This window comes from Carcharhinus amblyrhynchos, chromosome 11, assembly GCF_965287045.1.
Source record: "Carcharhinus amblyrhynchos chromosome 11, sCarAmb.v2.hapA, whole genome shotgun sequence".
Lineage (NCBI taxonomy): Eukaryota > Metazoa > Chordata > Chondrichthyes > Carcharhiniformes > Carcharhinidae > Carcharhinus > Carcharhinus amblyrhynchos.
Window position 1 is genome coordinate 27863241 of NC_137334.1, and position 12167 is coordinate 27875407.

The 12167-nt window shown below is 44.8% G+C and overlaps 1 protein-coding gene across 1 annotated transcript in view; it reads left to right on the plus strand.

Annotated features, from left to right (window-relative positions):
- The window catches only part of pgap1 (post-GPI attachment to proteins inositol deacylase 1), a 189298-nt gene that overhangs the window by 90435 nt on the left and 86696 nt on the right, over positions 1 to 12167 (plus strand). Inside the window, exon 19 of the mRNA XM_080198351.1 lies at positions 4564 to 4602. Coding sequence (XP_080054477.1) covers positions 4564 to 4602 — 39 coding nt within the window. The remainder of the gene's footprint in view (positions 1 to 4563; positions 4603 to 12167) is intronic.

Below are 12167 nucleotides of genomic sequence, written 5' to 3' on the forward strand. Positions count from 1 at the left end.
GTCCACATTTCACAGGCGTACAGGAGGGTAGTGAGTACCATGGTGCTGTAGACCTTCAGTTTTGTTGCTGGGATGATTCCTCAACGTTCCCATACAGTGGGATGCAGTTTACCGAAAGCAGAACTCACCTTTGCTATTCTGCAGTTAACTTCTGTATCAATAGTCACTGTTTGGGAGAGGGTGTTGCCAAGATAAGTGAACTAGTCTGCTGCCTGTAGTTTCTGTCCTTTGTGCACATGGAGCAGGCAGGTGCATGACTTCCGTATTTTTAATGTTGGTGAGTCCAAAGTTGTCAAAAGCCATGGAAAATTTGTCCATACTGACTTACATCTCTGGCTCTGAGCCAGTAAGAAGTTTGACAACACCAGGTTTAAGTCTACCAGATTTATTTGATAGTAAACACAAGCTTTTGGGGTTTGTCCCTTCATCAGGTGAATGGAGAGTTCTGGCCTCAGACAGAGCATTTAACAGCACAGATGGTTTACAGATTACTGATTAGAATGCGAGGCTTTACAACTAACCTGCTATTCAAGTCTTAAAGATGCCGACAACGTGAATGGAAAGAGCGTTAAGCACAGGTTAAAGAGATGTGTGTTGTCTTCAGACAGTACGGGAAGTGAGGTTTTGCAAACCCAGGCAAGTCATGGGGGTTACAGATAGTGCAACATGAACCCAAGATCCCTGTTGAGGCCGTCCTCGTGTGTGGAACTTGGCTATCAGTCTCTGCTCAGCGACTCTGCGCTGTCGTGTGTCGTGAAGGCTGCCTTGGAGAACGTTTACCCGAAGGTCAGAGGCCGCATGCCCATGATCACTGAAGTGTTCGCCAACAGGAAGGGAACAGTCTTGCCTGGTGATTGTTGAGCGATGTTCATTCATCCGTTGTCGTAGCGTCTGCATGGTCTCCCCAATGTACCATGCTTCAGGACATCCTTTTCCTGCAGTGTATTAGGTAGACAACGTTGGCAGAGTTGCAAGAGTATGTACCGTGTACCTGGTGGATGGTATTATCACATGTGGTGATGTCATCCATGTTGATGATCCGGCATGTCTTGCAGAGGTTGCTGTGGCAGGGTTGTGTGGTGTTGTGGTCACTGTTCTCCTGAATGCTGGGTAGTTTGCTGTGAGCAATAGTCTGTTTGACGTTGTGCGGTTGTCATACATCCACCTCATACATCTGAGCCAGTATACAGGCCGCAGTCGTCGGCAAAGAGGAAGAGTCTCAGAACAGTCTCCTTCACTTTTTGGTAAGACGAGTTTCACTCAGGGCTGCAATGTCAGTGTTGTATCTTGCAAGCTGTCTGGTAACTAAGGCTGTTCTTCTCTCTGGTCTGTCTGCTGTAGAGTTGTCCAAAAGTGTGCGCATGTTCCAAGTGTCAGTTGTGAGCGGTGTCACCTTGTGTTTTATTTTATTTGTTCAACTGCAAGATGGGATCCCCGCCAGCCGCGGTAAACTGGCCAGGGTGTAGTGAAGCAGGCAATGTTTAGGGCACCTTTTCTAGCCCCTTCCTCATTCCACAGAGGTGAGCAGTGTGTTCCTGAAGAGGACTGCTCAGTTGCCCAGGTAGACGCCGAGTTTCATTGCTGCTTCGGTCAGCAAAAAACTACCATTTGACCTGAGCCGCCGGTGTGCAGGTCCGTGACTACAGTTCCCAGTGTATCCACTGCTGCTTCATCGCTCGCTCATCGCCACAGGACATATGATGATGATGATAATGGTGTCGAGATTAGCACTTCATTGGATTAAAGTGAGGGAGAGTTGCGCAGCATCAGCCTCACTCTCTTCCCAATTCCCATCTAGATCCAGTGGCAAGACAAGAGTCAAGACAGCTGGAGATGGGACTAGGCACAGTGGATGATCAGGACATCTTCTGTGTCTTGTCCTGCTCTTCACGTTCCATGACACTTGCGGAGACTGCCTTCTTGACCGTTGGACCTTTCATTGGTCTCGTCCGCTCAATCTGCTGGAGCCTGTTTTCACGTGCCGGGATAGACACCTCCCTGCCTCACTGAGGGTTGAGACCCGTCGGCTACCCTCAACTGGTTTAGCTGGCTTGTCAAAGCCATTGCCCAGGGTGTGGCCGCTGTTGCATGCAAACAGAATGTACGTCGGTGGTGGAGGCGGCCAGCTGCCTACCTCACCCTGTTGCCTATGATGCATTTGGTAGGCATCCTCCTGGAGGCCCTGGACCTTGAGGACCGGCTTCCAGGTGTCTGGACTTTTCCATGACGTTCTCTTCATCCTGCTGCCCCTGAGAAGCTCTGATGTCAGGAAGGGAGGGAGGGGGAGTCAGAAGGTGTAGCCTCAACCTCAGCCTCCTGGCTGGAAGGCCCAGCATGGGCTCAAGTCCTTCCTCCTCCCTTGGGGTTCCTATGGGCCCTTGGGTCACTCCACCATAGGATGGTGGTACTTCTGCAGTGAGCTCCAGAAGCTCTGGTGTCACCTGGCCTGCCAGTCCTGGAGGACCACCTATGTCTTATCCATGGTGGTTGAACCCTCTGTGATGGCCACCTGAGTCGGGGGCCACCTGTCAATGTTTGCAGAAAGTGCCCTCTGCAATTGGGCTACGTTTTCAAGGCTGCTGCTGTAGCCTGCTGGGTCTCTGGCAAGTTCAATGTCCTCCAATGTCACCACTAAATAGTTCTTTGAACATCTGTTTAATTTCCTGCAGATATGTTCCTCTATCTCTTTCCATTTGGAGGCCTATAGAATATTCCCAGTGGCATGATCATGCCTTTGGATTGCATTTTTACCCCTCTTTTCCAACACTATGATGTGTTCCCTAATCAGTACAGCTACCTCCCTTTTTCTCTCGTATCTTTTCTGAATGCTTTGTATACTTGAATATTCAGCACACTGTCCTTACCAGTTTTAATTTACGTTTGTTATTATCACCACACATATTCCCAGTCACTACTTGTGCAACTGAAATTAGTTGCTTGCTTTTAGTATTATTCTTAAAGTTACATCTGCCAGATAATGTTGACTGTTTGCAAGGCATATTCCCATTCAGACCTATCTGTTGTTGCAGTTCATCAAGTCAGTTCAAGAGGGGTTAAATGTGTTTGCTATTGAAGGAATTATTCTCATTTTCTTGGCAAGAATAGCCTATCCAATATGAAACCTGAAAATGCTGATATCAAGTAATGCTGCATGAAGACATTATACCAACTTTGCTCATGTTTGACATCCTCGGTGTGGTCCAATCCTACAAAATAGTTAGAAATCTAGTTGGAGTAAAGGAAAAGTTTCAATTCAAAATCCGAAAATACGGCTTCATTTGTAATGAAAGTACGCAACCGCTTTGACAAACAACTTCTAGATCAGCCTTGCCTATACATTTTATTCATAGAATCCAAAGGATTTATAAAGATGCAAATTTGAGGAAGAGAAAAGCTCATAGTTTGTACTGCACTTAACAATGAAATAAATTACTGAAGATTAAGGGCTTCAGTAAATACTGCATCTTTCTATTCCTACCAAACACACAATTAAAAGGGGCAGGATAAGAGTTGATATTTCAGTTCATTTAGCTCTGCTTCAATTAGTTAATGGTTTAATGCAAGCTATTACAACATTAGGTTGTAATTGGGCAACTCGAGATTGTGCTCATAGATGGTGAAACCTTTGTGTATGTAATTGTCATCTTTGTATTTTGCTAAATATGTGAGTTGGTATAAGCATTACCACTATCCATTAAGATTTTTTTAAGCAGTGGTGTTTCTCACTTTCTTGTTAAAATCTTTAATGAAGACATAATAATTTCACTGGTCATTAATTTGTACAGTGTATAGAAGAGCATATCATAATTGCTGTTTGCGCAGGACTTTAGTCCTAACAACATAGTAAAAAGGCAAAGTTTAATAGAAATATGATGAAGCCCATGTGGGTTCTAATTAAATAATTTTAGCATTATTAAATGATTTGAGAAAGGACTGTTCAGCAGTGCTTCTATTCCTAACAGAAATTAAAAGCACTTGGTAAATGACCAAATTTATAGTAGTCTTATTTTAAATGTACAAAATATAGATGTTTCTTTTTGCAAAAATATGGCTTTCAATAGGTCCACAGGAAGTGCTTTAAATTTCTTTGGCAAGGAAGTTGTTCTTCTAGGTCAGTCTTCTAGATAGTTATCACCACCCACAAGTTCAACATATATAGTGCAGAGATAGATAAAGAACAAGAACAATTTAAGCCATTCATCTTTGTAACTGACTTGTTAGAAGAATCCTGATTAGTTAATTATATTTATAGATATAATTCCCAGTACAGTTCGTGGTGCCAAGATGCGTTAAATTATAACGATTCTAAATGTGGGCTGAACCAAGTTATTTCAAAATGAATACCTAGTCAATGAGAGCTGAATCCCATTAAGTATTAGTATTTAAAGAGCAACACAGACACCCACTGACTATAAAATGGAGAAGTAAATCACCATTAGTATTTTGAATCATAATTTCTGTATTAAGAAAAATAAAAATAGTGACATTCATTTACATCTTTGCTTGTTTTAGCAGAGATTTTTATTTATTTCTACATTAAGTCAGAATTTTGTTCTATTTTAGATAACCATCAGGACATCTTTCCTCGAAGTACTTGGGCAGGTAAGATTGTTTTTGTTTTAGTTTGCATTTTATCCTATTTCATTTGGGTGCTTTGAACACCTTCTGCAAATGCATAAATGATTAAAAATATTAACAGTTCAACATTTGTGTGGAAGTCATTTTAGTGAAAAATCTTTTGCTTTTTGTTATTGGGGGCATTTTTCCGAGGCTTAGTGCCCAATTAGCATCTGAGAAACCATACCATTCGTAAGAAAAGTAGGCATCCATCTTTCTCCTCCGTTCTGTGCCTAAATAATATTGCTGTAGAGTTCTTTTGGCATTACAGCTATTTAAATCCAGAGAAGGTAAATACCATGTAAGTAAATCGTGTAGACCCGTGCACAGATTTCAAGGGCCTGATTTTCATGAAGGAGAAGGGAAGTAAGTCAGGAAAGTTTCCCATCCACAAACTCCATCTTGGTTTAGGATAGTCCCTGCCCGCCATATTTTGTTCCAAGCAAGCAGGGGCAGAAAGGAGTTGGACCCACCACCTCCAGACACTGACCCGAAGTGGCAGAGGAGCCAGTTAGATGGTGAGACAGCAGGCTAGAAGACCCATTTGTTTACTAGGGATCAGTCCTGTTATGATCATGACTGTAAGGCCCTCAAACCTCACCTACCCTCTGAGCACTCCCCTCCTCCCCACTCCCTACTCCGTGCTATGCATACCCCCTTCATAGAAACATAGGAAAAACTACAGCCCAATACAGGGCTTTCGGCCTGCAAAGTTGTGCCAAACATATCCCTGCCTTAGATTACTAGGCTTACCTATAACCCTCTATCTTACTAAGTTCCATGTACTTACCTAAAATCTGCCTCTACCACCATTGCTGGCAGTCCATTCCACGCATACACCACTGAGTGAAAAACTTAGCCCTGACATCTCCTCTGTACCTACTCCCCAGCACCCTAAACCTGTGTCCCTCTTGTGGCAACCATTTTAGCCCTGGGAAAAAGCCTCTGACTATCCACTTGATCAATACCGCTCAACATCTTATACAACTCTATCATGTCACCCCTCATCCTTCATCTCTCCAAGGAGAAAAGGCCTCCCTCAGCCTATCCTTATGAGGCATGCTCCTCAATCCAGGCAACATCCTTGGAAATCTCCCCTGCACCCTTTCTATGGCTTCCAGATCCTTCCCGTAATGTGGCGACCAGAACTGAGCACAGTACTCCAAGTGGGGTCTGACCAGGGTCCTTTACAGCTGCAACATTATCTCACGACTCCTAAACTCAATTCCTCAATTGATGAAGGCCAGTACACCATACGCCTTCTTAACCACAGCTTCAATCTGCGCAGCTGCTGTGAGCATCCTATGAACTTGGACCCCAAGATCCTTCTGGTCCTCCACACTGCCAAGAGTCCTACCATTAATATTATATTCTGCCATTCTATTTGACCCGCCAAAATGAACTACCTCACACTTGTCTGGATTGAACTCCATCTGCCACTTCTCTACCCAGTCTTGCATCCTATCAGTGTCTCACTGCAAGTTCTGACAACCCCCCACACTATCCACAGCACCTGTAACCTTTGTGTCATCAGCAAACTTACCAACCCATCCCTCCACTTCCTTATCCAGGTCATTCATAAAAATCGCAAAGAGTAATGGTCCCAGAACAGAATCCTGGAGCATTCCAGTGGTGATCGACCTCCATGCAGAATATGACCCATCTATAATATGGTATATCCACTCTTTCCCTTCTGTGGGCAAGCCAGTTCTGGATCCACAAAGCAACGTCCCCTTGGATCCCATGCCCCCTCATTTTCTCAATAAGGCTTGCATGGGGCACCTTATCAAATGCCTTGCTGAAGTCCATATATACTACATCTACTGCTCTTCAATGTGTTTAGTCACATCTTCAAAAAAATTCAGTCAGGCTTGTAAAGCAATATCTGCCTTTGACAAAGCTATGCTAACTATTCTTAATCATATTATACCTCTCCAAAAGTTCATAGATCCTGCCTCTCAGGATCTTCTCCATCAATTTACCAACTACTGAGGTTAGACTAACTGGTCTATAATTTCCAGGGCTATCTCTACTCCCGTTCTTGAATAAAGGAACAACATCTGCAATCCTCCAGAACCCCTCCTGTCTCCATTGATGATGCAAAGATCATCGCCAGAGGCTCAGCAATCTCCTCCCTTCTTTCTCCCATGCACCCTTCTTTCTGCGTCATCTTCCCATATCTTTCCACACCCCTTCCATATCCCCACGTATCTTCCATGTCCACTTTTCTAATATCCACTCTACAGAACCACTGAGCAAAATCTAGGAGCCTTTTGAAGTAAATCTGCTCAGTTTACAACATCCTACAAGTATCAATCAATCGAGACATTCATTGCATCAATGTCAGGCTTTAAAATAAAATAGTCAGGGAAGAGCTTGGTTAAGGAGGCATCACATGAGGGGAGATTTAGAAAGTTAGAAGAGAAAAATACAGGGTGGCAATGCAGATGATGATACCTAGAGTGTGACAGAGCACGCAGACATAAGAATGCACCAGCAAGTAAGATCAAGGTAGGGATAAATGGTAAAAAGGACAGAATGAAAGGCTCTTCAGCTAAATGTATGCAGAATTCATTATAAGGTAGATAACTTGGTGAAATAAATGAGTATGATATAGCCACCAGAGACATGGTTGAAAAATGACTAGGGCTGTGATCTGAATATACAATGAAACTTTTCACATTTTGCAAACAAAAGGAAGTGAGGTAGCTCTGTTGGTAAAGGGCAAGGTCAGCACAGTAGTAAGAAATTATTTTGGAATATCAATATATTTTGGAATCAGTTTGGCAATAAAAGGTGGTAAAGGAATGAAGTCACTGGTGGAGATATCTTAGAGGCCTTCTCAATAGCTCACTGTAGGACAGAGTATAACACAAGAAATAATGTGGGCTGTAAGACAAGTATGGCAATAATCTTGTAAATTGGTAAATGTAGCTTGGAGGATGAGTTCATAGAGACAATGTCTTAAAATATAACACCCTGAGGCCAACCATGGAACAGGCTATTTTAGACCTGTCAGTGTGCAGTGAGGTAGGATCAATTAATGACCACATTGCTCTTGAAAAGTGTGGCTCAGGCGAAGGAAAATGCAAGTGAGCAGCAACCTTTGGGTGCGTGGGAGTGTCAGTCATAGTGCAGGATGGTGTCCCAGTCTGGATGTCCTCAACTCAGGGGGTTTGCCACTGGCTCGGGGGCTCTGTAATGTTCATTTTCCCTGGCTACTGAACAACCCCCGAGGGGTTTCGCATGAGGTCGAGATCCAAACCCCAGCAATGTCGCTGTGCTTACCTTGCCAACTGTCTGCTGGACAGACTCCATGGCTGACTGCTGACAATCCAACCCAGGCCCCACTAACATTATCAAGCACTAGGTCTGGTGGCTGTTGCCTCAGTAAAAAGTCTGACAACACCAGGTTTTAGTCCAACCTATTTATTTGATAATATACTCACAAGCTTTCGAGGGACATCCTCTTCGTCAGGTGAATGGAGAGTTCTGGCCTCAGACAGAGCATATAAAGCACAGACAGTTTAGAGATTACTGATTAGAATGCGAATCTTTACACCTAACCTGCTGTTCAAGACCTGAAGTGGCTGATAATGTGAGTGGAAGGAGCACTGATCACAGTTTAAAGAGATGTGTATTGTCTCCAGACAGTACAGTAAGTGAGGTTTTGCAAACCCAGGCAAGTCACGGGGGTTACAGATAGTGCGACATGAACCCAAGATCCCTGTTGAGACCGTCGTCGTGTGCGGAACTTGGCTATCAGTCTCTGTTCAGCGACTCTGCGCTGTCGTGTGTCATGAAGGCCGCCTTGGAGAATGCTTACCCGAAGGTCAGAGGCTGAATGCCCGTGACCACCGAAGTGTTCGCCAACAGGAAGGGAACAGTCTTGCCTGGTGACTGTCGAGCGATGTTCATTCATCCGTTGTCGTAGCGTCTGCATGGTCTCCCCAACGTACCATGCTTCGGGACATCCTTTCTTGCAACGTATCAGGTAGACAATGTTGGCCGAGTTGCAAGAGTATTTACCATGTACCTGGTGGACGGTATTCTCACGTGTGATGATGGTATCCATGTCGATGATCCGGCATGTCTTGCAGAGGTTGCTGTGGCAGGGTTGTGTGGTATTGTGGTCACTGTTCTCCTGAAGGCTGGGTAGTTTGCTGCGAACAATGGTCTGTTTGAGGTTGTGTGGTTGTCTGAAAGCAAGAAGTGGGGGTGTGGGGATAGCCCTGGCGAGATGTTCGTCTTCATCAATGATATGTTGAAGACTCCGGAGAAGATGTCGTAGCTTCTCCGCTCCGGGGAAGTACTGGACGACGAAGGGTACTCTGTCCACTGTGTCCTGTGTTTGCCTTCTGAGGAGATCGGTGCGGTTTTTCGCCGTGGCGCATCGGAACTGCCGATCTATGAGTCGAGCACCATATCCTGTTCGTATGAGGGCATCTTTCAGGGTCTGGAGGTGTCTGTCACGATCCTCCTCATCTGAGCAAATCCTGTGTATACGGAGGGCTTGTCCATAGGGAATAGCTTCTTTAACATGTTTAGGGTGGAAACTGGAGAAGTGGAGCATTGTGAGATTGTCTGTGGGCTTGCGGTACAGTGAGGTGCTGAGGTGACCGTCCTTAATGGAGATGCGTGTGTCCAAGAATGCAACTGATTCTGGGGAATAGTCCATGGTGAGTCTGATGGTGGGGTGGAATTTGTTGATATCATCATATAGTTGTTTCAGTGATTGTTCACCATGAGGCCAAAGGAAGAAAATGTCATCGATGTATCTAGTGTACAGCATCGGTTGAAGATTCTGTGCGGTGAAGAAGTCTTGTTCGAACCTGTGCATGAAGATGTTGGCATATTGAGGTGCAAATTTGGTCCCCATGGCTGTTCCATGTGTCTGGATGAACAGAGACTGATAGCCAAGTTCCGCACACATGAGGACGGTCTCAACAGGGATCTTGGGTTCATGTCGCACTATCTGTAACCCCCGTGACTTGCCTGGGTTTGCAAAACCTCACTCACTGTACTGTCTGGAGACAATACACATCTCTTTAAACTGTGATCAGTGCTCCTTCCACTCACATTATCAGCCACTTCAGGTCTTGAACAGCAGGTTAGGTGTAAAGATTCGCATTCTAATCAGTAATCTCTAAACTGTCTGTGCTTTATATGCTCTGTCTGAGGCCAGAACTCTTCATTCACCTGACGAAGAGGATGTCCCTCGAAAGCTTGTGAGTATATTATCAAATAAATAGGTTGGACTAAAACCTGGTGTTGTCAGACTTTTTACTGTGTTTACGCCAGTCCAACGCCGGCATACCCACATCATGACTGTTGCCTCAGTCAAGGAAGCTTGGAGGTGTTAACATGTCTGCTCTCTCTGCGTGGACTCTACAGCTGCAAAGGTCTGGCAGGGCAGGGACATGAGGGAGGCCTCATCATCATAAAGTTCTCCCACAAGAGGAGTGGGGTCCAGCAACTCCAACAATCCCTTCCACCTTGTCTGCACTCCCTGCCATGAGTCCCTCTTGCATCACACCAGGGTGATAGGCCTAGGTTAGTTGTGTTTGTGACTTCTCTGTCCAGGCAGGAAGGTGATGACAACTTACAGTGCAGCATACTGTGATGCTGCCCTGGTGCATTTGGAGGTCTGACTCCTCCTCCTGCATTTGGAGGGCTGCACACCGGCGCCCAAGCCTACATCTGAATGAGGGTCACGGGCAGCACCTTGTGGGATGGTGGGGGGGTGGGATGTAGTCCTGGGTCTGATAGGTGCTGGGTTATAGGAGCTCAGACTGCATCAGTGATGAGGCTGGTTACCTTGCTACCCTAATGCGTTTTTGGATGAGCACTTAGATTACCATGGCAGTCAGGTGATAGGCCCAGGGGAAAATTGGTTTAATTGAGGACAGACGACAACTTGGGGCTACTCGTCTTTTTTCTCTGGATTACTGACATTCTGCACAGTCTGGTGAATGCAAGTGGGCTGGAGAGCATGACGTGCGTGCTGAACTCTGGGATCTTCTAACCTGTCAGGCAGACAAATTAGCTGCTGGCTTGCAAGCAGATTTGGAGGAGGATTTGCCTATGGGTAATGAGGTTCCAGGCACAGAATCTGGCATGAGGTCCTGTCATTCTGTTTGGCAGGACAGCCACCACCAGAGCCACCCACTACCACACTTAGTTTCAAAATGGAAGAATTCCACCCAAGATCATGAGTTCAAGTCCTCACTTGAATATGAATACATGATCTACTACCGATGGACTGCCGCATGTTCGGTGTGCCATCTTTAAAATGGGACATTAAACCAGGTCCCATCCACTTGTTCTGGTGAACATAGAAACTAGAAGCAGGAGTAGGCCATTGGGCCCTTCCAGCCTGTTCTGCCATTCATTTTGATCATGATTGATCATTAAGTTTCCTCCTCCCACCACCACCACACTCTCACGCGCTCTCCCTCACACACAAACATAATTTCTTCTTGGTATCCGACGATGTTTTGGCCTCAACTACATTCTTTGGTAGCAAATTACACACGTTCACTACCCTCTGGGTGAAATTTCTCACCTCCGTTTGAACTATGACCCCTAGTCCTGGACTCCCCCACCATTTTGAGAACATTCTTCCTGCATCTACCCTGTCTAACCCTGTTAGAATTTCATATGATTCTGAGATCCCTGCCCACTCTCCTAATCTCCAGTGAATATAATCCTAAGTGACTTAGTCTGTCCTCATATAAACCTTTTCTGTACTCCCTCTATAGCACAGACATCCTTCCTTAGATGAGGACACCAAAATTGCACAAAATACTCCACATGTGGCCTCACCAACACCCTGTACAATTGCAGCAATATATCCCTATCTCTATACTCAAATCCTCTTACTATGAAAGTCAACATACCATTTGCTGCCTTTACTGTCTGCTGCACCTGTATGCTTACTTTCAGCGACTGATGCATGAGGAAACCAAGGTCTCGCTGAGCATCCACCTCTCTCAATTTACACCCATTCACGTTCTAATTTGTCTTCCTATTATTGCTACCAAGTGGATAACCTCACGTTTTCCACTTTATACTGCATCTGCCATGCAAATGCCCACACACTCAGCCTGTCCAAATCATGCTGAAGCATTTCTGCATCCTCCTCACAGCTCACCCTCCCACCCAACTTTGTATCATTTGCAAATTTGGAGACAATACATTCAGTTCCCTCTTCCAAATCATTACTATATAATGTGAACAGTTGGGGTCCTAGCACAAATCCCTACAGAACCCTACTAATTGCTGCCAATCAGAAAAAGACCATTTATGCTAATTCTTTGCTGCTTATTTGCTAACCAGTTTTCTATCCATCTCAAGACATTACCTGCAATCTCATGTACTTTAACTTTACATAGTAGCCTGTTATGTGAGACCTTGTTGAAAGCCTTCTGAAAGTCTAGATAAACTACATTCACTGGTTCTCCTTGATCAACTCTACTAGTTACACCCTCAAAGAACTCCAATAGTCTCATCAAGCATGATTTCCCTTTTTGTAAATCCATGCTGACTTT